Consider the following 26990-nt stretch of genomic DNA (forward strand, 5'->3'; position numbering starts at 1 on the left):
GGCTCTGGGAGAGGACCCCCCCCCAACCTCTTCCAGCTGCATCTCTCCAGTCCCCCCTCTCTCTTCACATGGCCTTCTCTTCTGCGTGTTCTCTCCTCTGTGTCTCTTTCAAGGGCACATGTCATTGAATTTAAGACTCACCCTCATCGTGGATGATCTCATCTTGGGATCTTTAACTTGATTACATCTGCAAAGACCCTTTTTCCAAATAAGGGCATATTCCCAGGTTCTGGGGAATAGGATGTGAACATGTCTTTTGGGGACCACCATTCAGCCCACTGTAGTCCTCATCAGCCAAAAGCTGACCCCTGTTGCTTGGGACCTGCTGCCCAACCAAGCATCCTCGGAGTTGCGCTTAAATTCTGTCCAGGACCAGCATCACCAGTGCATGGTGTGGTTGTAGAGGCCGTCAGAGAGCTTCACTCTTGGTTTAATGCTCAGTGTCATGGTCATGAAAAGCTGAATAGTTTTTGAAACAAGACCCTTGCATTTCCATTTTGCACTGGGCTGCACATTCTGTACCTGGCCTTGACTCTGTCCATGGTCTCCAGGCCCCATGTGGTCTGGCAGTTTACTCCCCTTGTCTCCCTCTGCCAGTGACTTGGGTAATATTTGATAGAGGTCTCAAATACCCTGTTTACTATTTCTTTCCAACGGCAATCACAATCCAGAGTTACTTTATGTATTCATTTCCGTAGTTGTCTCCCTGGCTAGAAAGTTCTATGATGGCTGGGACCCTGTCTGGTCCTCCGTTGCATCCCAGGGCTAGCGCAGGGCCAGTGCTGAGTATGACTTCTGGAATGCACCTTCTCGGCTCTGCTCTCCCCGTGGTGTGGCATTGAGCAGTCACATCTCCTTGCTGAGGCTCTTGGGCTTCTTTGTCAACACTGTGCTGTGCCGTGTTCTGTGGGGTGACAGAGGCGTAGCATCCAATACACAGTGCTACTAGCTGTCACTCGGGTTTGATTTTAATGGCTTTGGCTTTGACACCGTGTGGGCTGTGAGGGCAGCCCTACCAAATGGAAGGTCTGGGGTCCCCCAGGGAAATGTGGGTGCTGGAGGGGCCGTTAGCTTATCAGGGCATCCCGCTGACCGCGTGACCAGCTCAGTCCTGGCCAGGCAGGCACAGAGGCCTGGAGGACCGCAGAGCACCATGCTTGGCTGTCACCTCCTCCAGGGACTGTGCTACTCCCCCAGGCTGGCTTGGGCACCAAAACTGGGCCCAGAGCTAGCAGTTCTGGGCAACCAGTGCTGTGCTAGTCCTTGGGGTGGGGAGGGAACCACTAACCTTTAGGGAGTCTAAAAGCCCAGTTTTCAGAGTGCGGTCCTTAGACCCTGCTCCTGAATCACCTGGGTGTGTGGATGAGACATCCAGGTCCCCTGGCCTCCTCCCCACAGGCCTCTAGCTTTGAGCTCTGTGCTCCCCCAGAATCCTGCCTTTGAATCAAGCACCACGGTGACTGAGGCTCAGTCACACTTGCAGACCGAGGTCTATAGTTGCTTAGGTGGCGTAGTCTCACCTTGATGAGGCCAGGACTGGACCAGACAGAGCGACTCAATGAGGGGTGGTCACCTGGGAGCCTCACCTGGGAGCTTGGGAGACATGCAAATCAGATTCCTGGGGGTGGGCCCAGGACTCTGTCTTAACAAGCTTCCAAGTGATTCTGATGCAGCCCCTGTTGGAGAAGCCCTAGGTCAGTGTTGTGAATGGTGGGGCATCTTCAGGGTGAGCAGGTGCCCGGATCAGGGAGCGAGGCATCAGCAAATGCTGGCTGTCATCGTGTTTGAGTGCCCCAGGCAAGGGGGCACCCGACCCTCTCTCTCTGCTGACCTGGCTTCCTTCCTCCCCCAGGATCCCAAGTGATGGTGGTTTACGCAGAGGAGGAGCTGAGCCCTGTGAGACTGATTAGCACGGTGGAGCTCGGAGCGGCGCCTGCTGGCTGGCGGGAGTGAACACAGGATCTCAGCATCTCAACCTGAGAGGAAGCATGTCTAAGAAAGGCCGGAGCAAGGGCGAGAAGCCTGAGATGGAGATGGACGCGGTGCAGATGGCCAACGAGGAGCTGCGGGCCAAGTTGACCAGCATTCAGATCGAGTTCCAGCAGGAAAAGAGCAAGGTGGGAGGGACAAGGGCCTCCTGGCTCAAGTGAGGGGTGGGCTGTGAATTCCTGGTGGACAAATTGCCCCTGAGGTAAGTGTGAAGGGTGTGTCCCAGGGCTGGGGTGGGGTTGGGCACTCCACCTCTCTGAGCCTCAGCTTGCCTCTCTTTAAAATGGGTATAACATCAGTGGTGGTACAGAGACCACCTGGATGCGAATCCTGTCCGCTACCCTGCCCCACCCCACCCTCCCTGACATTTGGCTCTGATCTAGGACAAGTTACTTCACTCTCCATACCGTAATTTCCCTCACCTGCAAGATGGGATCATAACAGTACCACCTGATGGGCCAGTGGGCAGGAGTAAGGATGTAAATACATATATCAATACGTAAAGCAGCGGTCCCCAACCTTTCTGGCACCAGGGACCGGTTTCGTGGAAGACAGTTTTTGCATGGACAGGGTCGGGGGGATGGTTCAGGCGGTAACGCGAGCGGTGGGGAGCCACGGGGAGCGACAGGTGAAGCTTCGCTCGCTCGCCCGCCGCTCACCTCTTGCTGTGCGGCCCAGTTCCTAACAGGCTACGGACCGGTACCGGTCCGTGGCCTGGGGGTTGGAGACCCCTGACATAAAGGGCTTGATTTGGAGCCTGGCTCTGTGATGGGAGCTGTTTTGCTCTTGTAAGGCAGGTATGAGCTTTGGAGCCAGTCAGTACGATGCCCAGTTGGGTGCTAATCAAAGTGTTGGTGTGATGGGCAGCCAGTCACAGTGGGAGGAGCCCAGGCTTTCTAATCACGCAGACCTGGCTTCAGACCTCACCTTGACCCCTGACTGGCTTCACGATCTTAGACGAGTGACATAAAGTCTCTGAACCTCCGTTTTCTCACGTGTAACATGGCATCATGATAACCACTCAGTTTAAGGTTGTCTTAAAGATCTTAGGTAATGTAAGCAAGAAAAGCCCTTCTGGTGCCTGGGCGCTGCTCCAGTCCTCTTTGTTGGTGTGGTTCTGACCTGGGTGGTTTGAGGGCAAAAGCAGGCGGGGTGGAGGTGCTCTGCTAGCAGGGTGGAGCCGCCATTCGTGTGAGAAGAGAAGGAGGATGGTGTTTGGGCTTGCTCCTGGGGGGCCCGACTGAGGGGCTGGCCTTATACCCCAAGCCGTGAAGGTACCCTCTGGCCCTGCCCATAGCACCTGAGGGCGGGGAGGGACTGCTTGGGGGATGGCAGCAGGTGTCTGGTTGAGAGCTGGGACTCTGGCAGCAGCTGCAGTGCTGAGCGGGGTCCAGCTCCTGGGTGGGGAGGGGGCTGGGGCTTGGTCCTTGGCTCTGACCCCAGCTCAAGACAGCTACATGGAGAGCAGAGGCAGAGTCCCCGACCTGGGGCGATGAAGACTGGGCTCCTGGAGCCTGGGGACACACGTGCTGCCTCCCATCCCCAGACACTCAGAGTTCCGGGGCCAGTGCAGCCAGGGTCTTTCAGCACAGTTGCTGGTGGTGCCGGCCTGTCCACATCCTGTCCCGCTCAGGAAGGATTTGCCTGCCAGGATCCCCTGGGTTGTCAGCTGCACAGCTGGGCCTGGAGGGGCTGACCAGGAAGTAGCAGCAGCAACTGTGGTTATGGGGAAAGCCGCACAGCCAACGTCATTCGGCCAGGTCTCCGTCCCACCTCCACCACCTAACTCGCCTTGAGGCCTTGGGGCAAGCCAGGTAGCTGCCTTATGCCTCAGTTTCCCTATCTGATGTGTCTGCTTCCCTGGGTTGTTTAAGGAATGAATGAGAGTCATATCCAGGGCCTGGGCACTGCCTGTCACATGTAGTTACTCAGCGGTTGGCAGGCACTTATGCGTCTGCTACACAGGCCACACCAGGTACCTTAGAGGGCCTCCTGACCCTCATAGTGACCTGTGAGGTCAGATGTGGCTTTCCCCACTTTATAGGTGAGCAAACTGAGGGTTGGAGAGGAGAGGTGGCTGGGCTGCCGTAACAAAGTACCACAGACTGGGGTAGGGGTTCAACAACAGAGATTTATTTCCTCACAGTCCTGGAGGCTGGGAGTCTGAGAGCAAGGTGTGGGCAGGGTTGGTTTTTCCTGAGGCCTCTCTCCTTGGCTTGTAGACGGCCGCCCTCTCCCTGTGTCCTCACATGCTCTTCTCTGTGTGCGTCTGTGTCCTAATCTCTTCTTGTCAGGGCACCAGTTGTATTGCATCAGGACCCACCCCCATGACCTCATTTAACTTAGTAACCTCTTTTAAGACTGCCTCCAAATATAGTCACATTCTGAGGGCCTGGGGGTTAGGACGGCCACTCAGGAATTTGGGAAGACACAGTTCAGCCCATCACAGCAGGTCCGCACAGTCACAAATGTTGGCACTGGGTTGGAAGCCAGGCCTACAAGAAACCCAGTCTGTGCCTCCCCAGGCACCTCCTGCCTCTACGTGCCCTGGCTGCCCGTTTGCTCAGTCCAGCCACCCCGTGGCCCTGCCGGGGGGCTTATCCAGGCCGCCACTGGGAGAGTTTCTGTTCTCAGAGAATTCAGCAATGTGCTTACTGGCTGGTATGAGAAACATAAGTATAAACTTTATGATTGCGCTTAACTGCTGTTTCTGTATGCTCTCATGATAACTGTTGCTGGTGTTGCATTTACAGTGTTGTTACTTTAGCAGAGGAGTCCCCACTGAACACCGCAGGGCGAGGGCATGTGGGGAACGTACCTGTTGGTTCATCCACACATTCATCAAGCCCCCAGCCCCCAGCCCCGTGCCTGTGCTCTGGGCCTGGGCTGGGCGTTTAGAAGTGACTCAGAAATGGCCCGCCTTCAGGCAGGCTGGGTGCTCAGATCCTCAGGGAGCTAGCCGGATGACAGTACTTGGCATGTTGCACCAGAGATTTTAGGAAACCATGCAATGGTCAGAGTGGCCTGAGAAAGCTTTGCAGAGGTGGTCTGGAGCTGGCTCTGAAGGGTTTTGCTAGCTGGCACAAAAGGGAGCGGGGTTCACACCATCCCAAGTGTCTGGCATCACCTGGGAGCATCCTCAGGGCCAATCAGGGTGCCAAGGCCACTGGGGCAGAGTCCCTGACTTGTTGAGGCCCATGGCCTGGAGTGGGTGGGGGCAGAGAGGGCAGTGGTCAGCACATGGGCCCAAACCAGGCCATGGAGGTTCCGGCTGCTGCCCACCACTCACCAGCTGGTGATTCATTCGTTCTTGCAGTGAGCAGCCCCCCCTGGTCTGGATCTACACTGGGCCAGGGACTAGTCCAGCTAGAGAAGTGAATCGGGCTTCATCTTGCCCCCCAGGGGCTGCTGGCTGCAGTGGGTAGGCCGGGAGAGTTGGAATTCGGGTGTGATTTGTGTGGTGATGCAGGGAATAATGCAGGGCTCTGGGAGCCCAGGGGAGGCCCTGACCCAGTCGGGGAAGCCTTCCGGGTCTCCTGGAGAATGGAGGGAAGGTGAAGGCACAGGGACCAGGCAGAGGGACCAGCTAGCCTAGGAGCCAGGACCCATCTGGGGAAAGGCCAGTGCCCCAGAACCACGGCCACCCTCATGCCCCAGGGAGTGGATGCTGTCATTCATTATTTACAGAACTGCCAGGCCCATCATCCTTTCATTCTTTCCTGTGCTCAGTCCGTGGCTAGTTATTGAGCACCTACTGTGTGCCATGCTCTGTCCCGGAAGCTGGGTTGCCCTGGAGATCCACTCCTGGAGCTAGTATCTAATGGGGGAGGTAGGGAACGAAGGCCAGGAGATTAACATGTAATATTTATTCCATAGTGAAAAGTGCCAAGAAAGTAAAGCAGGAGAAGCAGGTGGAGAGTCGTGGGGTTGCAGCGGGGGTGGCTTTTTTGGGAGGTGGTCAGCAAAGGGGTGCTGCAGGGGATGGGAGGGCAGGTCCTACAGAGGCCTGGCTGGGAGCATTCCAGGCAGAAGGGCTGGCTTGGGAAAAGGCCGCAGGCGGGAAGGTGCCTGCATGTCTGAGGTACAGCAGCCAGGGACGTGGCTTGAGCTGGGTGGTCAGGGAGGAGGACCGGAGAGCCATCAGCCGGGGTCAGTCCTGTGGGCCGGGGAGGACTTGGACTTGTATGCTGGATGCCACAGAGCCCTCGAGGGTTTTTTTGTTTTCTTTCGTATTTTTACATGTGTCAATTCAGTCATTTATATCACTATGAACACTTATTTTACACTTTGGCTTATAATCCAATACTACTTTATTTTGTTGCTCAAACTGTTCTAGCTTTGGCCACAGGGATCTCTTTCAGTTGACCCCTGTGTTCCTTTGCACCCCATCATTGTGGCATTTATTTATTAATTTATTCTTGGGTGCACCCTTACCTTCCAGTCCTGTAAGGTGCTCCAGGTTCGTCTTGTACATTCCCTGCCCCAGTCCTAGAGCCACTCATTTCTCCAAGGAGCCCTGGTCCCACTTATTAGAGAATGGCATGAGAAACCAAGATCTGGGCACTGGGTGTGCTCACCACTGCTGACATGTCATTGCTTCTAGGCTTAGCTGACAGAGCAAGGAAGTGTATGCGTGTATACTAACCGTGCATGTATACATATCTAAAATATTTCTAAATGTAACATCTATATGTATATTAAGTTAAACATGAGTTCTTACTGATGTCCCCAGTCTAATCCACTACCACCTGGATCCTCTGGCCTCCTCCCCTTGCTCATCTGTCCTCCCTCCAGCAGGGAGGGCCTGACCCCACCACCCATTTACTTAGTTATTCAGCACTCTAGTGGTTTCAGAACGGTTAACCTGCACCCCGTGGATTCAGAAGGCAGTAGAGGGAAACCTTCTAACGTGTGTGTTCAGAGGCCTGTGCTGGCCGCTGGGAAGGACTAAAGGGCGAGTGTGCGGGGGCAGAGGCAGGGCGATGGGTGAGAAGGTGACTGCCATGCTGCCGCTGGCTTGGACCAGGGTGGTCGCAGGGAATGGGGAAAAGTGGTCGAGGCCTGGAAGTGGAGACCCAGCGCTGACAGATGGGATAAGGAGTGGGGGAAGGAGCCAAGTGGAGGCTGACTTCACTGTGCCCACTGGGGCGCTGGCGGTGCTGGCTCATAGTCCTCCAGGCCAGCCCCTCCCACCTAGATGCCTGCCCTTTCTTGGTCACTTTGCTCTTGCCACATTTAGAGCCCAGATGCTGAGGCAAGGCTGGTAAGGGCCCCTCTCTCCTGTTGCACCTCTGGACTTGGGGGCGGGGCACAGCTTGGTGGCATCTGGCGGCGAGTCAAGTGGCACATGACTTTCGTAGACCTGCTCAACTCAGTGGAGTAAGGAGGGGGTGCTCTGTGCCCACCGGGGGCCACCCCCGCCTCACTGTGCCACACCTGGGTCATGGCGTCTGGGCTTGGCCCTCAGCTTTTCTAGGCAGAGCTGGTGGGACCCAGCAGGGCCTCCTCCCGCAGCCCATCCACTGTTAGCGTCCCTGCCCTACACACGGGTGTCACCTGGCCCATCTCAGCTGGCCCCCTCTGCCCCTCCCAGGGACAGGCCCGGCCTCCCCCAGGCTGCCCTGCACACACCTCTGCTCACGCTGGCCACATTCCTCCTTCCTTTACTACCTGGGACCAAACTTCCCTTTATCCGCTCATCCGCTTTCAGCTTTCCTCCTCCGAACAGTCTTTAAGGAGCAGCTGTTGATAGCCTTGTTTCACAGGGAAGGATCAGGAAGCTCTGGGAGGTTTGTATAGTCAGGGTTCTTCAGAGAGAAAAAGAACCAGTAGGAGAGCGAGATGGAGAGGGATTTGGTTTTTTTCAAGAAGGTGGCTCACATGGTCATGGAGGCTGACAAATCTGAAATCTGCGGGGCAGATAGGCTGGAAATTCGAGGGAGCATTGATCTCGCAGTAATGCGGCAGAATTCCGTCCTCATTGGGGGACCTCAGTCTTTTCTCTGAAGGCCTTCAACTGACTTGGTGAGGCCCACCCACATTATAGAGGGTCATCTGCTTTACTCCAGGTCTACTGATTTCAATGTTAATCACATCCTTAAAAATTCCTTCACAGCAACATCTAGACTGGTGTTTGGCCGAATGACCTGGTACCACAGACCTGCCCAGTTGACACGTAACATTAACCATCTCGAGGTTAAGTAATTTGCAGAGGGAAATGCACTCGTCAGTGCAGATTCGGATTCCGACAAGATCCCATCCCTTTGACTTCAAATCACTGTCAGCATCCCAGAAAGTTAGAACAGTGTTGCCTCCTTAGAAGGAGAATGCCAGAAGCATTTAGTTCCTCCCTGGGGAGATCATGTTAAATATTTAAAGTTCTGGCTTCCTGGCACTCAGTCCCTTAGGAAGAGGCCAATTCTAGCTCTTGGGTGAGATGAGCCCTCTGTCAGGTCCGGTCCTTGTTTTATTTCTGTGATTATGCGTGTTTGATGTAAGGAGACATTGATCTTGTATCTTTGCCTGGCCGGGTTTATTTGCTCCTTTCCCCGCTGTTATGAGTAAGGATTTATCAACCCAAGTGACATCATAAAACTCCTCACCTAAAATTAATTTCAGCCTGTTGGTGTTCTATAGACTGGTCTGGGGGAAATGTTGCCACCCTGGAAGCAGCTTATCCATGAAAGACACATTTGTTTCTGTTCTTCGGAGATTGCTGTAATTTAGAAAACGAATGGGTTCCTGTGGAATGTGTGTAATTGTGTGATATTTGAAATAAAGAGATCGAATAAAGCCTTTTGGAGTGTTTGAAGAAGACACTCCCTTGGCATATTTTACAAATAATGTTTTGTTTGCTGAATAGACAAATACCTTCTGGTGGGGATAGCAGCCTGGCACCTGCAGAGCACTGGCCCTGGGGCCAGGCACCTGGGGGTGAAGCCTGGCTCTGCCCCTTGGCAGCCCCTCATCCCAGGCAGGTCACCGGTGCATCTCTGATGCTCGGCTGCCTTGTGGCGAAGCAGTTACCTCCTTCCTGGCACTGTGAGAGCTTCATGTGGGGGGGAGGGGCACAGAAGCCCCCAGCCCGGGCAGGAGAGCCACTCAGCAGTGAGGGCACCTCCACCCCTGCCCCTCTCTACGTCCACCTGCTTGGCTTCCTCTAACTCCGTAGTTCAGGGCATGGGCACTGGAAATGTGTTTCTGGTTGACAATCTGTTCTGCTCTGATGAGACAGATGATTTCTGCGGGGCATATTTTGTGACGGATAAATTGTCCTTCCTCGTAAATCTCCAAATTGGAAGGGATGTCAAAGCCTTACTCTCCTCTCCAGCACCCTCAGATGTTTTTCCACGGCTGGGAAAATCTCGACAAAATAGTAGGGAAGACTCTGGGTGGGACTGATGGAGGTGGTGGGAGGGGGAATTGGAGTGTGGGGACCAGGGGAGGGTCTCAGGGGCCTGTCACACATGAAGGGACACGGGGAGGTGGCGGCGGGCCTGGCCGGCTCCCCCAGCCCTGACCCTGACTGGCTCTCCCCCCGCGGCTGCAGGTGGGCAAGCTGCGCGAGCGGCTGCAGGAGGCCAAGCTGGAGCGCGAGCAGGAGCAGCGGCGACACACGGCCTACATCTCGGAGCTCAGGGCCAAGCTGCACGAGGAGAAGACCAAGGAGCTGCAGGCGCTGCGCGAGGTGCTCATCCGCCAGCACGAGCAGGAGGCGGCGCGCACGGCCAAGATCAAGGAGGGCGAGCTGCAGCGGCTGCAGGCCACGCTGAACGTGCTGCGCGACGGTGCGGCTGACAAGGTCAAGACGGCGCTGCTGGGCGAGGCGCGCGAAGAGGCGCGCAGGGCCTTCGACGGCGAGCGCCTGCGGCTGCAGCAGGAGATCCTGGAGCTCAAGGCGGCACGCAAGCAGGCGGAGGAGGCGCTCAGCAACTGCATGCAGGCCGACAAGACCAAGGCGGCCGACCTGCGCGCTGCCTACCAGGCGCACCAGGACGAGGTGCACCGCATCAAGCGCGAGTGCGAGCGCGACATCCGCCGGCTGGTAAGTGCGCTACCGTCTCCACTCACCGGCTCGAGTGCGTACCTGACCTTCCGCACACGCAGCCCATCCTCCCTGCACACACGCACCCTGCTCTTACGCACAAGCACCCTGTCTTCCCTGCACACATGCAAGCCCTCCTTCCACATACACGGAGCCCATCCTTCCATGATGCATGCGCCGTGTTCTCTCCACAAGCAAGTGCCCCAGTCCTCCCTCACGGAGCAGTAAATGCCGAGTTCTGGGGACCCACTGTGCTCCAGGCATGGTTCTAGACCCTGGGGTTCCAGCAAAGCCCCTGCCATCCTGGGCGTGGAATGGAAGCTCTGGCAGGCCTCTCCTGTCTGTGGAAGACACGTAAGGAATTTCAGGACTGGAGGCAGAAGGACCAGGTGTCCTTTTGGAGTCCTGGTCCAGCTGTCCACCCCTAGACTGGTCACCAGTCAGTGACAGAGCATCAGTTCACAGCTTAACAAGCCAGTACCAAGAATGGCAGAAGAGATGCACTGATTTTAAATGTCTAATGTATAGAAAATCTAAGCACATACCAATACTAAGTTCTCAGAAGTATTCCCTAGCCCCTTTTCCCTTTGTGTGTGTAGGGGCGGTGTTATCACATAATAGGAAGAGAAGGCTTTGGAGAAAGTCTCTTCTGGGTGTGAATGCAGACTCCCTCACTTGTTAGCTGTGTGAGCCCAATCAAGTTGCTTACGGTCTCTAAGCCTCTGGTGCCTCACCTACAAAAGGAGGAATAATCACGTATCTGTTACAACATTATGAGAATTAAGTTAACTAAAGCATCTATCAGCAGCTTATAGTTTGTGTAATAGAAGACGTAAAGTATGTTCCTCTGTTACAGGAAATGTATATTTAAGGTAAATAAAATGGGGAAAAAACAAGTATTTGCACAAGAGACAGATTGAGCTTAATTTAAAACGAACCAAGGGCTTGGTGTCTGTTTCCATTTCGGTGCCAAACAGAAATATCCCCAGCTCAGGTAGTCTCAGTGTGTGGGAGCCACTTAGGAGAATAGAGTGAAAAGAATAAATGTCCATTTCTCCAGTTCTCCACACATTTGATAAATGTCCCTCGTCAGACAGGCCTCTTGGCAACGTGTTCAGAAAGTGGCCTGCGTTTTGTTTCTTTGTCAGCTGGATTGGATTAGAAATGCAAGAAGGCTTCCAGGCTTCCACTTACACATTTAACATGCCTCTTAAGAAACAGTCAAGAAGAAAAGGCAATTATGGTCAACATGGGGCTATTGGACACATTCTTTAGACCAGTTAGGATTAGGTCTGAGAAGACTCCCCCCAATGCACAGGGGCTTAAAATCTGGAAGTTATTTCTCTTTCATATACAAAGTCTGTAAAGTGCTCCACAGAGTAGTGTAGGCCACAGGGCCTCTTACCTTTCCCCTCAGAAGGGGCTCTAGGATGTGGCCATGGTCCTCATGGCCCCTCATGCCATGGAGTGCCAGCCATCACATCTGCATCCCAGGTTGGCAATAGGAGGGCAGATGAAGGAGGGTATGGTCTTCATTTAAGAGCACTTTTCTTTCTGGAGGTTCCATATACTTCCACTTCCATCTCTTTGTCTGGAAGTTACTCGCTCAGCCTCACCCAGCTGCAAGGGGAGCTGGGAAATGCATGGCAGCTCCTAACAAGTCCTGGTGTGGCACTCTGTTCATTTCCTAGGGCTGCTGTAACAAACTCCATGGCTTAAAACAACAGGAATTTATTCTCTCACAGTTCTGGAGTCTAGAAGTCTGAAAACAAGGTGTCAGCAGGGCTGTGCCCCTCTGAAGGCTCCAGGGAAGAATCCTTTGTTTGCCTCTTCCAGGCTTGGGTGGTTGCCGGGAATCCTTGGCGTTCCTCGGCTTGCAGCTGCATTACTCCAGCCTCTGCCTCCACATGGCCTTCTCTTCCCCACATGGCTGTTTCTTGTCATCTTCTTATAAGGACACCAGTTACTGAATCTAGGGCCCACCCCAATCTGTTATGATTTCATCTTAGTTACATCTGTAAAGACCCTATTTCTAACAGGATCACATTCTGATTTTCCTAATAGACATAAAATTTGAGGGGGACACCATTCATCCAGCTACAGGTACCAAGGAGGAGACGAGAATGGATCTTGGGGTAGCAGCTTCTTTTTCATTCTTTGATGCTCCAAAGTTTGCAAATGAAGTGGAACTAACAGAATTATTCACAAATTGGTGGGTTTGTTGGGAGCTGGCTAAACTGAGGTTTTCACTGAGGCGAGTGTCCTGATGGATGTGACTGCTGAGAAATGATGAGATTCTGTGCCTCTGGGGCTGAGAGAGGGCATAGTGAGGGCTTTGCAGGGGCTGACCTGAGTCTGAATCATGGATCTGCTTCTGACTAGTGTGTGGGCACGTTCACCTCTCAGGGCCTCAAGCTTATCTGTAAGATGGAGTAAATAATGTCTACTTTGAGGGTCTTTTGAAGACTGAGAGAGAGTGTGTCTCTTAAGTACACATGTAGTCCCGAGCTCACACTAGCCTGTAAGTAAAAAGTGATAGGCATCATCCAGACTGTTGTTTTTTCCCTAACTGTATGTCAACTAGAATCTTATGGTTGCAAGTGACAGAAATTCCACCTCAAACTAGCTTAAACCATGAGTCTGTCGGCTCTCATGACTGAAGTAGCAGGACTAGCCTCAGGCATAGCTCCAGTGGCACTAATGATGTCACCCCGGACCCAGGTTTCTCAGGCTCTGCTGTGTCCCCTGATGCATCATTCTCAGGCTCTGAGCTCTCAATGCGCTGGTGAGATGCCACCACTGTGCCAGACCCCACATCCTCACAGGAAACAGCCCAGTTGATTTACAATGTTGTGTTAGTTTCTGCTGTACAGCAAAGTGAAGCTGTTATACATATACATATATCCACTCTTTTTTAGATTCTTTTCCCATATAGGTCATTACAGAGTATTGAGTAGGGTTCTCTGTGCTATACAGTAGGTTGTTATTAGTTATCTATTTTATATATAGTAGTGTGTATATGTCAATCCCAATCTCCCAATTTATCCCTCCCCCCCTTTCCCCCTTGGTAACCATAAGTTTGTTTTCTACATCTGTGACTCTATTTCTGTTTTGTAAATAAGATCATTTGTACCATTTTTTTTAGATTCCACATATAAGTGATATTATATATTTGTCTTTCTCTGTCTGACTTACTTCACTCAGTATAACAATCTCTAGATCCATCCATGTCACTGCAAATGGCATTATTTCATTCCTTTTAATGGCTGAGTAATATTCCATTGTATATATGTACCACATCTTCTTTATCCATACCTCTGTCAAAGGACATTTAGGTTGCTTCCATGTCCTAGCTATTGTAAATAGTGCTGCAATGAACACTGGGGTGTGAGAGAAGCTCTTTCTTAGGTCCTAAGGAGAAACAGGAGGGTCCTAGCAACACCCTCTTCAGGCCCGTTGGCTCTGATTGGGTCATGTATCCATCCCTGAACCAGTTACTGTTAGGCGGCGGAGGCATGCAGGTGATGTGAGCCAATCAGGGCCTGCCCTGGGAACTTGGAGTGATTTCAGCCCCACCCCTCTCCTGAACCACATGGTGAGAGTGGGAGTGTGGGAGAAGGGGAAACGGATGCCGGGAGGCAACCCAGGAATGTCCAGCACACTCAGGTGATGGGGTTTGGGGAAGCTTGAGAAGCTCACTGTCAGAGGTTTACACTTCCTCAGGTCCTCAGGGCAGGGGGCAAGATCACTAAGAGCCCAGCCTGGGGGCCAGACCAGGGTCGACAAATAGTGAGAGTGCCTGTGTAGCTGTGTGAGCTGGCAGGTCTCCTGACCTGTGGAGCCTCAGGACTCTGGCTGGGGAAATGTGACAACCTAGAAAATGTTGGCTCCAGAATCTATTCCACATTATCCATCCATTCCTGGATGCCATCTCCACTAGTGGAGGCTGTTTTCTGGGAACCTTTCCCACATGATGGGGTGTAAGCCCTCTGCTCATTTTCTAGGATAAATGGGGAATCGGTACTCTTCCAGGCTGAGAATTTGGATTTCCAGAGATGTCTTGCTTAAGATGCTGTTCTTTCTTGTGGGAGGAACTAGTGTGATGCAGTGGTGGAGGCAGCGCTTCTGGGCTCCAGTGCAAAGCCAGGAGTGTGCAGCTGGGATGCTGAGGGGGACGGACTGGAGCCCTACCTGTTAACTTGTAACACCTCCCCAACTGGCACCACTGATTCCCCTCGATTTATCTGTTTCTCCTAGCATTAATCATGCTCTGATCTACTCCATGTTGACTTTTTTATCCTGTTTTCAGCTACCCTCCCCTCTGGAATGGAAGCTCTGAGGGCGGGGACTCTGATCTGTTTTGCTCATCAGTGTTTCCCAGCACCTGCTGATGGCACTCAATTCAGTATTTGTTGAATTAATGAAAGCATGTTTAAGTGGTTTCAATTAATGAACTCCTTTCACGTGGTTCACATTGCTTCTGGATTGAACTCTGCAGTGGCAGCAGTGTTTTCTGCATCATGAAGTGTTCTTCCCTACAGCGGGGAGGTGCTCCCACCCCCGGCTCTGAAGAGCGGGGAGCTGCGGGTGACCGTCACCAGGGGGAGCAGCGGGCACCTTCTGCAGCTGCTGAAGGAGAAGCTGCGCCGGGCACACCCTTGGCTGGAGTTCCGGGAAACTGTCACGGGGAGGTGCTTGGGGATACAGAGGGAAGGGGAGTATCCTTTTTTCTTCTAAAGAAAGGCCACTCAAAGAGCTTGTCAGAACTCTGGGACTTTGCTTGAAAACCTCAGTCTGGAGGTTGGGGGTACCATTTGCTGCCTTCTGTAAACTGTATTTTATAAGTTTTTCATGGTCTGCTGTTTAAAGCAGATAGCCTTCCGTTAAGCAGGAGCTAAAGTAGATTAATAGTGGCCGCTAACATTGATAGTGTGCTTGTAAGATGCCAGGCTCTGTGCTAAATTCTTCCCGTGGTTGAAGTCTCCCCCCTGTTGGACGGGGTGTTCTCAGTGTCCCCACATTACCGAGGCTGAGGCTAAGAGGGGTGGCCCAGTCTGCCCAGAGTCACACAGCAGGTAGGGGCGGGGATTTGAGCTAGCTTCTGTCCGCCCTCAGGGCAGGGCTGCTAACTAGCATTCTCTGCTGTAGCGATCTGTGTCTGAATACGAGGTGTATGATTCAGAAGTAAGAGTTTCAGGTTACAATCAGCTTTAGTTTGTTACCCTCTGAGAGTGTGATGAGTGAGAAGGGCATTTGTATTAGTTTCCTGGGGCTGCCTTAACAAATGGCCACAAACTCAGTGGCTTGAAACAACCGAAGTTTATTCTCTCACTGCTCTGGACTCCAGAAGTCCAAAATCAAGGTGTCAGCAGGGCCGCGCCCCACTGAAGGCTCTCGGGGAAGGCCCTTCCTTGCTCTTCCAGCTTCTGATGGCTCCAAGAGTTCCTGGGCTTGTGACTGCACCACTCCAATCTCTGCCTCCCTCTTACATGATAAATGGAATATTTATAAATGGAATATTTCCTGCCATACCAATAAACAAAGGATGTCACAGTCATCAATGACTGCAGCCCTTCAACGTGAGCCGGTGAGCTCTGAGGAAACTCAGGGCTGAAAAGAATACCTGCCATCTAGCAGCCATCAGACTGCAGCCACTCCCTGCAGCGGTGAGCCCTAAGGAAACTCAGGGTGTGAAAATACAGGATACTGGCCCCAGATAGCTGAGGTGCATATCAAAGGAATGATTTCAGTGAGCCCAGACTCTTGCATCTTCCCATACATAGGAAAGCACTAAATTCCTTAACTTGAGATATCTGGTTTTCTTTAATTAACAATAATCTTTTGATGTTCGCTACTACTTTGCCTTTGTCGCAAAAACTCCTATATATCCTGGCTCCTCCCCTCGCCTCCTCCGAGCAGTTTCTCAGAGTTGCCTGAAACGCTGTCTCCTGGGCTGCGGTCCTCATTTTGCCCCAAATAAAACTTAACTCGCAACTCTCACATTGTGCTTTTTTTTTTTTAAGTCAACAATGGCCTCCCCTCTATGTTTTTCTTCTTCGGTCTGCGTCTTCTCTTCGTCCTATGAAGACACTTGTCATTGGATTTAGGACCCACCCAGTTAATCCAGGACAATTTCCTCATCTTAAGATCCTTAATTACACCTGCAAAGACCGTTTTCCCAAACAAGGTCCCATTCACAGGTATCTGAAGTTAGGATGTGGACATGTTTTTTTAGGAACCACAATTCAAACCACTGCAGTATTCATTCATTCATTCATTTCCTCAATATTTGCACACCTAATGGAAACAAAAGTCTAGGAAAGACAGAAACTACTATTTATTGAGGCCTACTATGCGCATGCAACAATTATAATTAGAGCTAATGTTTATTTTATGCCTACTGCGTGCCAGGCAGTTTTTATGTGTTAATGTATTTCATCCTCAAAACATCCCTATTATTATCCCCATTTCACAGATGGAAAACTGAGGCTTAGGAAGAAATCAAGTAACTAAACCAAGGTGACGGAGCCAATAAGTGGTGGCATCAGGGCTAGAACCCAGGCAGTCTGGGCCCAGTGGCCTTGCTCCTAAGCAGCCTGCCTGTCTCTGCTGTCCCCTTCAGTCCTCACAGCTCCCCTTCCAGGTGGATGTTCCTACATCCCCATTTTACAGGTGAGGAGCCTGAAGCTTACAGAGGTTGAGTGACTTGCCAGAGGTCACACAGCTTGCCAGTGGGGGATTAGTCTCCAGTTCATACTTTTGTACTCCATGCACAGTGCTTTTTCCTCTGTGCCAAGTTGTTTTACATCAGTTGGCTTTAACCTTTACGTTGGGTAATCAAGGTAGTATCCACGTTACATTGCCTTACATACAGGCCCGCTCGTGGCGGGCACTCACAGGTATGTGTTAAATAAAGCCACATCATATAGACTTTATCCAGATTTCGTTGAAACCATCCTTACTAAAGCATTTGTATTCTTTTCAGAACTTTTTAATGTACCTTGTCTCAAATAGAATTTATTCCTAAATCCCATGATGATAGTAATCACTGTAGCTGAAACTCTTATGATTTTTGTCAATTAATGAAACTCTAGTACTTGGGAAATTTTCTCTTTTAACACCTGCATTAGTTTCCTAGGGCTGCTGTTACAAAGTACCATCAACTGGGTGACTTAAACAACAGAAATTTATTCACTCACAGTTTTGGAAGCTAGAGGTCTGAAATCAAGGTGTCGCAGGACCATGTTTTCTGAAGGCTATAGGGGAGGATCCTTCCTGCTTCTTCCAGCTTCTGGTGGCTCCAGGCGTTCCTGGGCTTGTGACCGCATCACCCCAGTCTCTGCCTCCATTTTCTCCCTATGTGTCTGTGTGTCTCTCCTCTTATAAGGACACCAGTCGTTAGGGCCCACCCGACTCCACTGTGACCTCATCTTAACTAATTATATCCGCAAAGACCCTATTTCCAAATGAGGTCACATTCTCAGGTTGTAGGAAGGACATGGATTTGGGGGAGGGGCACCCCAGTATAGCACCTTTACTGGGGCAGTTTCCCAGCTGTTGGCTTTGTGTCTAGAAACAGTCGAAGTGTATGGCCCGGGGCAGAAGCTCCCTCCTCCGTAAGCTTCTTTCTGCTTGGTTTCCTCTAGGGAATGTGGGACGAGGCTGGGCTGGGGGAGCTGGGGCTCACGCTGAGGCTCGAATGTGGGGAGGCTGAGGCGCTTTGGAAGCCCCAGAAGCATCCAGTCGGCTCTCTGACTGTGGGACCCTGAGAGACATCAGGGCGGAGGGAGGAGGTCGGAGAGTCAGCTGCACACAGGGAGTTAGCATCTTGGGTGAGGATGCGGCTGGCTGAGGAGAGGATACAGACTGGGAAGAGGGCCAAGCCTTGGAAACTACAGATTTCGATGGTGACCAGGGCAAGGCGAGAAGAAGATGGAAACAGTGAAGTCCCACAGAGGGTGGGAGCAGTTCACGTAGCTGGAGTGGGCAACAGTGTCAGATGGGGTGAGAAGGAGAGAGGATGGAAAATTGTTCAGTGAGTTTGAGGGCCAGGAGAGCGTTGGAGACGTTAGCAAGAGCTGTTTATTGGAGGGGTGGGGACGTGGCCAGACAGGAGTGGGAGAGAGGAGGACGACCAACTCTGTGAGGAAGCTGAGCTGCTGGAGGGCAAGGGGGTGATGGCTGGAGGGCCCTGGCGGGTCAGGATTTGACTTTATTTCATTAAGGTGAGAGAGACACGAGCACTGATCAGTTTTGAGGGTAAGTGTCTGGTTGACCATATAGGTCGTTGAACCCACAGCTCTGTGCTCCTCTGTGCTGGGGGCGGTGACGGCGGAGCAGGGCCTGGGCTGTGCACTACGGTGTCTCTCTGTCCTGTGTTGCTGAGTTCAGCTGCCCCAGGTCCATGGACCTGCTGAACCTTTCCCTGGGCCTGAGACCAGCAAGAGAGAGCTTTCCCTGGTCACGAGCCCCTACAATTGAATGCTTATTTTTTCTCTTTCCAGATGGATGAGATCAAGGGAAAAGATCGTGTGATTCTGGCCTTGGAGAAGGAACTCGGCGTGCAGACTGGGCAGACCCAGAAGCTGCTTCTTCAGAAAGAGGCTTTGGATGAGCAGTTGGTTCAGGTCAGAGAGGCTGAGCGGTACCACGGTAGTCCAAAGAGAGAGCTCCCACCTGGCATAGGGGACATGGCCGAGCTCATGGGTGTCCAGGTGAGGGGCTCATGCAAGCACTGGGGCCTCAGAGCTGACCACCTACCTGTCCTTCCTCCTACTGGTCATTCTTCTGGCGAACTTGCCTGCCTGCCTTTCCCCCACCCCTCCCCCCTCCCTCCCATCCATCTGTGCATCCTTCCTTCCCTCCCTTACCCCTTCCTCCCCAAACGTGGAGCTCAGTTGAAAAGAAATGAAAACATGAGTGCCGAGTATACAGTGAGAGCTCAGAAAGGGACCCAGTCAGGACAGGACATGACTTAAAGGCAGAGCTCTGCCCATGAGGAGAGCTCAGCCAGCAGAGAGGGCACCTGGGGCCACAGCTTGGTACTTAACAGGCACAGAGGAGGCCAAAGCTGCATTCATTCATTCACTCATTCATTCATTCACTAAATACTCAAGTGTCTGTTGAGCGTGCTGTGTGCAGACACCACATGAGGTGCTGGCGTCTCAGTGGTGAGTGAGGTGGGCAGAGTGCCTGCCCTTGAGGAGCGTCCTGGAACGTCTATGATTGTGCCTTTGTCAGAGATGCTTGGCGGGCAGGGGCTCACACAGGAATGTCCCCAGATACCACGTTCAGATGTCAGGGAGCCTCCGGAGGGTTTGAGGTCTTGTCACCTTTGAGATGAAGTCTTTCCACATGTTGCTTGACTTGGGGGAGCCCCAACATGGCACATGGTCCTCCTAGTGAGGAGCTCACCTTTGTCGTCAGAGTTTTCCACAAGGGTCCACAGAGCGCTTTGACTCAGTTAAGCTTTTTCAAAGTATGTTTGTATCTTGCTTCCTTTTTAGGATCAGCATATGGACGAGCGAGATGTGCGGCGATTTCAGCTAAAAATTGCTGAACTGAATTCGGTGATACGGAAGCTGGAAGACAGAAATACCCTCTTGGCAGACGAGAGGAATGAACTGGTAATCAGCCCCCAAGAGACAGATGGTGCCTTGGGATGCAGGAAAGCAGCCCTGGGGCCACAATCCACACCCTAAACAGGAAGTTAATGCACAGGCCATCTGGTTTTCTCTACTTTCCTTCTAATTTCTTCCTGATTAAAAATCTAACACACGCTTGTTGAAGAAACCTGTTAGTGCCCTTGATTCTGTAGGAATTTATCCTGAGCTGACAATCAGAGAAGTTCAGTGAGGGGTATGGAGAGGGTTTTCATTGCTGTGTTGTTTATAGTAGCAACCAAAACCGAAACAAAACAAAACCAAACCCCACCTAAGTATTGATCAAAATAATTATGGAATATTTATGCAATGAATTGCATGCAGTCATTAAGAATGATGTTATAGGTCAGATTTATTTGCCATAGATATTTGTTCACAATGAATTAAATGATAAAAGCAGTTTACAGAACAAAAATACATTGTCATCATCCTGGATATTGGAAGTTGTTTTAGGTGGTGTGATTATGGATAATTTTTATTTTTTGCTTATCTATATACTTTCTTTTGCATAAAAGTTCACATATTTCTAATTTTAAAAGTAGTGAATGTGAACTTCTGGTTAAAAAAAATAAATCTCTAGTAAAACTGGCGATTTCTTGAATATGTTTAAATTTGCTGGATAAACAATTAACCTAATTTTTATGTAGTGGTAGTCAGCACGTACAAATGTCTTGACAAATGTCTCGTAATATTTCTCTTTATTCTAAATTTTATTATGAAAGTAAGTGTATCAATATATTTGAAAAACATGGGAGATGAAAAGTGTTAATAAGTGTCACCTCTTCACAATTTTAACAGGATCAGAATAAATTCATTTCCTTCCAGTATTTTTAAAGGCATATTTTTATATAGTTTTCATCAGACTGTACATCTAATATTATGTCTCCACTTTTCACTTAAATATTCATGAGCTTAAAAAAAAAAATCCCTCATGAGAGGCAAAATAGTTTACTAAGTGGATTAGAAAAAAAAATAGCTTGCTTGAAACAATTCAGACCTTCTGAAGTGTTTAAAGTAAGAATCAATAAGCTGGCCAGCACTGGGATCTTAAAATCATGAGGTAACTTCTGTTAACAGTTTGAGGTGATTCTTACATGTTTTTAATGCTTATGCAAATATTTTGACACCCACGAAGAGCCTTTTTTTTATTGTTTTGTGGTTACAAACAGGATATTTTCCCTGTGTAATATTGTTCTGCAACTTGCTTTTTTCACTTGCTGTATCAGTTACAGCGCTCCCCAGCAATGCGTGAAGATCTACCTTTGTCTTTGTAACAGCTGCATCGTACTCTGTTGTGTAGACAAACCATGGTTTATTCAACCATTCCTCTACTGGTGAAGATTTAGGCTGTTTCAGGTTTCTTTGCTGTTGTAAACAATGCCTCACAGAAGATACATTTCTGTCTTTACCGACTTGAACCTTTATTTCTGCAGGATAGATTTCTAGAGGTACAATGTATGAGTCAAGGTACATGTTATATTTCAATGGCTACCCTCAGTGTTTTAACTTTCACAGCCTGGTAACAAAAAGCAGGGGTCTGCAGTCAGTCCCTTGTGTTTGGTTCTTGGTTCTGGCACTTTCTGTGTGGTACATCACCCCACCTCTTTGTAGCCAGGTTCTTTGTCTGTGAAATGGGGATGGGGATGGGCCCCCTCCTAGGGTGGTGGTGAGGGTTAAATGAGAGGGGATGCCGGGGAGGGCCGAACATCGTTTTGGACACATGGCGAGTACTCGATAGATGCAGTGGTTCTTGTGATTGTCGTGATATTGATAAATATTTTAAATTGTTTATAATTTTCATCCATTAAAATAACCCTGCGAAGACTATCACTATGCATTTAGTTCTCATAACAAGTCTCTGAGGCAGATACAACCATTATTCCCATCTTACAGAAGAGGGACCTGAGGCTGACAACTCGGCCGTGGTCATGCAGCTAGTGTGTGTGTCACGGAGGACACCGTGCTCAGAAGGAAGAAGAGTGGGTGCCTCTAATGGAACAGCCTCCCGGTCCCAGCTCCCCCTCCCCCTTCCCTGTCATCTCTCATGTCTCTGTCTCGCTGGACTGGCCTCCACACAGCAGTCAGAGTGATGGATTGTTCTAGAAGGCAGTCCTGACCACAGAGTGCTCTGGGCACGGCAGGAGTGCGGCTGCAGGTGGAAACAAATGGCAGAGCTCTCAGCTCCCTACATCAGACCTCAGCATGCCCGCCCCTTCTCTGCCCATCCCCCAAGCTCCGTGCTCCCGCTGCACTCAGTGACGCGCCATCTTCTTGCCCGTTCTGAACCCCTGGATGTGTGATTCCCCGGCCTGGCGTGTCCACCGGCGCCTGTCTCACTGTGTTCTTACCTCTGTCACCGTCTTTGTCCTCTTCTCCTGTCTGTTGGACAGTCACCCCATCGTGTCATCCCTTTGACCCAGCTCCCAGCACAGGGCCCGGGCCCCAGCGGGGCTCCCCAGATGCTGATGGGATGAGAGAGCCTGGAAGGACACCCCGTCAGTCATAGGGGCTGTGCTCAGAGGACTCAGGGCGCGGCTCCAGGGCTGGACGGAGCCCTGAGCATTGAGGCTGGCACGCAGCAGGGCCAAGGGGTCGTCTGTTGTCTGAAAAGTGTTGAGCTTTCGGCTAGGTCTCTACCTGGGGAGGAATGGTGGCCAGGAGGAGCTAGGTAGCTGGATTGACCTTTATGCATGTGACCCATGACCTCTGGGGGTCATGCCCGGAGGTAAAGGAAGTGTGGACGAGGCTCAGGCCACTTGCCGGCGGGGACGACCTGAGGAAGATCTCTGGGCCTCCGTGTTGGGCTGCACCCTCTCCTTTTGCCCTGCCCGAGGCCCCCTGAGGCTCAGGTGGGAGCCTGCATTTGGAAGCCAGGTGTCTGCGGGCTCTTCGTGGTGTTTGCACCACCCAAGAAATGTGGTCCCAAGCAGTGGCAGCTCCAGGCCAGGTGGGATCTCCACTGGCCTCTGAGGTTAGGTCTTACAGCTGCTGCCCTCTGTGTCTGACCACAGCTGAAACGCTCCCGTGAGACCGAGGTCCAGCTGAAGCCCCTGGTGGAGAAGAACAAGCGAATGAACAAGAAGAATGAGGACTTGCTGCAGAGCATCCAGAGGATGGAGGAGAAGATCAAGAATCTCACGCGGGAAAATGTGGAGATGGTAAGTCATCGTCTCGGAGTCCTTGTCTCTGCCTGGGCTCCTCCAGCTCCTGGCCCTCACCGTACACATTCTGTGGGGCCACCTCCTACCCGCCTCCCCCAGGAAGCCTGCCGAGTAGTCTCAGTCTGCACCCGTCCCTCCTGCCTCTGTTCTCCACAATTCACAGCACCATGGGCGTCTGTGCCTGACAGAGAGCCCGGGGCAGTCAGACAGTGGGTCTGCGCCTCCGCTCTGCCGTCTCCACCCAGGGTCCTTAGGCCCAGCCCTCATTCTCTCAGCTTCCTCATCTGTGAAATGGGAATGAAAATATCAGTGCTGTGGGTTTAAGGAGAGGATGGAGTGATGGCATAAAACATTCTCACAGAAAACCTGGTGCGCTGAGGAAGCTCAGTATGTGAACAATTACAATTTTGGTCTAAGTTCTTTGAATTTGGGCCTTTTATTTGCTCCAACAAGAATGATTGGTCTTTGTGGTCAGGGTGGTGTCTTGCAGTTGATGGTTTAAGGAATACTCTGAGGTTCATTGTCCAAACTAGTGTCAGTCATGCCCATTTTACAGCTGAGAAGACTGAGGCTCCGGGAGACAGAACACCCTTCTCCCATGCCCTGGCAGGTCCAGGTGTGAGTGTGTGTCGTTACCATGTGTTCCGTGCTCTCTTTCCCCAGCGACCAAGCTTTCCAGGCTTGGTGCAGACATCCACCTCTCCCTGCCCCAGTGCCCACCCAGCCCTTCCTGTCAGCATCGGGCACAGTCAGCCACACCTCGGGCCTGGCTCCGGTCTGCAGCTGTCCACTCCTCCAGCTTGACGACCAGGGGGCTCTCATCCCTCCCTCCATTCTTCCATCCCGTATCCCCAAGCCCACACACCATGCCCTGATGTGCACAGTGGGTTCCTATCAAGTGTTGTGGATGAGTGTGGCCCTGCAGTGCCCTCTCTTCCCTTGGCTGCAGAAAGAGAAGCTGTCGGCACAGGCGTCCCTGAAGAGGCACACGTCCTTGAATGACCTCAGTTTGACAAGGGATGAGCAGGAAATCGAGTTCCTGCGGCTGCAGGTGCTGGAGCAGCAGCATGTCATCGACGATCTCTCGCTGGTATGTCTGCATGAGCATGAGCGACAGCCCTCCGTGGGGCGCCATGAGACCCAGGCCTTGGGGATGGCATCAGGGCTGCAGGGCGATGCTGCTGGCGGGGTGGGATCTCACAGAGCTCCTCCTGGTGATGGGCACCTTCCTGCTTTGTTCTTCCAGAAAGCAGCCTCCACTTCGTTTATACGACATCACTGGTATCTGGGAGCGGTTTTCATGGCTACTCTTTTTCTCAAATCTTATCCCTAGTTTGCTGCCATTGAGAAGCAGCATCAGTTTTTAAAAAAGAGCCTTCTGGCCTTTACAGAGTGGGCATGATCTGTCCCCAAGAAATCTATTTTTTTTTCTTTTAGCCTAGTTGTTGCAGACTGTGAACTTGAAAACTGGAACCTTATAATCAGAGCAGAATTTGAAGGACTTGTTAAGACTGTGTGTGTGTGGGGGGGGAATCATTAAGGGGGTTGTGAGTATGTCTTAAGTAGGTGGAGTGTTACATCCAGAGAGTTCTGCATCTCTTTGTGGAAGGAGCTTAGGAACCAGGAAGGGAGTATCTATAGTGAGCTTTAGTTGCATCTTAGAAGCAAAGTGTGTTCTGCTTGCCCAAGGGGGTATGTGATGCTTCCATTAGTGGATCTTCAAAAAGTAGAAAAGCCAATGATCAAAATTCTAGAAAAGGCTTTGACTGTAATTGTCCAATTCACTTTGCTTGCCTATCTATCTCTACTCCTTCCTTCTTTCCTTCCACTCACCCATCCATCCTCCCTCCCATCCCTCCATCCATCTTCCCATCCTCCCCTTCTTCTACCCATCCCTTCTTCCCTCCATCCCACCTTCATTCCAACCGTCATCTAATCATTTATCCTTCCATTCATCTCTGCTTCATTACACGAAAGTCTTTATGCCACATAAGATGAAAAAGCACACTCAACAAAACAATGATAGAGTTGAAAGAGGAAGATTAACAGATAAGACTAGAGAAAATGAAGATAGCAGCATCAGTTAAGATCAGGAGGGACACATGGGTGGACCATATGGGCTGTAGCCAAGCACCAGATTTGTCTCTGGGTTTCCTGGCAGCCAAAGAGAATAGGAACATTTGATTAGGAAGGAGAGAATGTACTGGTTTTATCTGGGGCAGAATGCTGCTACTCCTGCTACTACTCGGTGGGTGCCATTTCTACTGACAAGAAACACAGGTAACCACAGTCTCTGAAGGGCAGGTTCCAGCCCATATAGCAAAGGAAGAACCTGAGAATCAGAGAAATGAGGTGTGTCACCTGACCAGGAGGAGGCCCCATGGGGATTTGGCCCCAGCTCTGTCTGAGATCAAAGCTGCAAGCTTTTTTATTTTCTGCTGGGATCACTGACAGCTGATGTCTAGTCAACACTGCCTAAAGTTTTATAGCTTACAGCCCCAGAGGCAGACAGGCAGGACTGGCAAATCTTGGCATTTGTTCTGGGATGGTCCAAGTCCAGTTAACGGTGTGGCTCTGTAGCTGTCAGTTCTGAGAAGCAACCATGCCTTGGGTGCTCAGAACCTGGACTGACCCAGGCCTGGTGCAGACAGGTAGGCACAGCAGCATTGTAAGTTGTGCCCTCTGAAGTCAGCTGGGTTGGTGGATGTGATGTGAGACTGGCTGAAAATCCCAACAGTTGTGTTTCCTTCTAGGAGAGAGAACGGCTCTTGCGCTCCAGAAGACATCGTGGGAAGGGCCTGAAGCCACCCAAGGTGAGCGTGCGATGGCGCAGCTGCCCTGCTTTGGCTCCATGCCAGGGTCTGCAGGGCGGATGGTCCAGGCATAGGGGGAGAAGCGAGCAATCCATAGAGGAGCCCTAAAGGCAGACACACTCACATCTCTGCATATTCGATGGTGAAAAACCTGTTATAACTACCTCTCAAAGCAACGTGGGCCTGCTTATTGTAATTTATTCATGGAAAATTTACAGATGAATTCTGTATTTAGGCCTCAGGGGGTGCTCACCCAAAATTAAAAACATAAATACTTAGACATTTTGAAGGATTTAAAAGATACTTAGTCTTGGTTTATAACATCTATATCCTGTTTTGAAAAATCAGGAGCTTTGGGCTTTTTTGGAATGATACAGAATGCGTTCTTTTTGGAAAATGTGGTTTTGCCCATTTTATAGAGATGGTGTCCAAACATCCAGTGAGGAGAGCAGAGCTGGGTTTGGAAAACTCAGATGCCCACAGGGACCAAGCTGGAAAGTAAAAGAGCAAATTGGTATTTAAAAAGGACTTAGTTTGCATTAATACCCGTAAACATTTTTCACTTCTATGAAGATGGGGGCCTGTTCTCCTTTTTATTGAACCAGATGCCCCTCATGGTTTATCTTTTGGTAGAGATATGGTTGTAGAGAAGTATTTCTCTCCTATAAAGAAAACAGCAGTGCAGATGTCTTACTGAATGATCCCAGATATATGACTTTGGTGTCAGGGTGACAGTAGGGAGTGGTGGGGACTGTGGAAAACTGGGCCCAGAATATCAGCTGCTATAAGAAAGTGAGCCAGGTGGTATCAGATATTCCACTCATTCAAGAGAAGTGGGACTCCTTATGCATTAGTTTCCTAGGGCTTCTGTAACAAAATACCACAAACTGGGTAGCTTAGAACAACAGAAATGTGTTATCTCAAGGTTTTGGAGTCTAAAAGTCTAAAATCAAGGTGTTAGTAGTGCCATGCTCCCTCTGAAACTTGTAGGGGAATCCTTCCTTGCCTCGTCTTAGCTTCTGGTGATTTACTGGCAATCTTTGGCTTTCCTTGTCTTAAAGCTGCATAACCACAATCTCTACTTTTGTTGTCATGTGCCATTTTCCCTGTATGTCTCTGTATCACGTGGCTATCTTCTTATAAGGACACCAGTCACATAGGGGTCCATGCCACTACAGTGTGCCCTCATATTATTGCAATGACCTTATTTCCAAGTAAAGTCACATTCTGAAGTACTGGGGGGTTAGGACTTTAACATATCTTTTTGGGGGGACTCAGTTCAACCCGTAACACCTTTATGTAAAATCTAAGGGTTGTAAAT

General features: G+C 50.8%; 1 protein-coding gene across 17 annotated transcripts in view; it reads left to right on the forward strand.

Moving 5' to 3' along the window:
- Positions 1-1988: 1988 nt before the first annotated feature.
- Positions 1989-26990, forward strand: part of JAKMIP1 (janus kinase and microtubule interacting protein 1) — a 70590-nt gene continuing 45588 nt past the window's right edge. For 5 of the 17 annotated variants that reach the window (XM_061191212.1, XM_061191213.1, XM_061191217.1 and 2 more), the window contains exons 1-7: positions 1989-2117; positions 9539-10033; positions 19540-19659; positions 22707-22853; positions 23815-23950; positions 24344-24375; positions 25610-25669. In XM_061191212.1, coding sequence (XP_061047195.1) covers positions 1989-2117; positions 9539-10033; positions 19540-19659; positions 22707-22853; positions 23815-23950; positions 24344-24375; positions 25610-25669 — 1119 coding nt within the window. Of the gene's footprint in view, positions 2118-9538; positions 10034-18537; positions 18748-19539; positions 19660-22706; positions 22854-23805; positions 23951-24343; positions 24376-25609; positions 25670-26990 lie in introns of all 17 variants that reach the window. The other 12 variants (XM_061191207.1, XM_061191211.1, XM_061191209.1 and 9 more) reach the window with 5 other exon arrangements.

The sequence above is a fragment of the Eubalaena glacialis genome, chromosome 5 (genome assembly GCF_028564815.1).
Source record: "Eubalaena glacialis isolate mEubGla1 chromosome 5, mEubGla1.1.hap2.+ XY, whole genome shotgun sequence".
NCBI lineage: Eukaryota > Metazoa > Chordata > Mammalia > Artiodactyla > Balaenidae > Eubalaena > Eubalaena glacialis.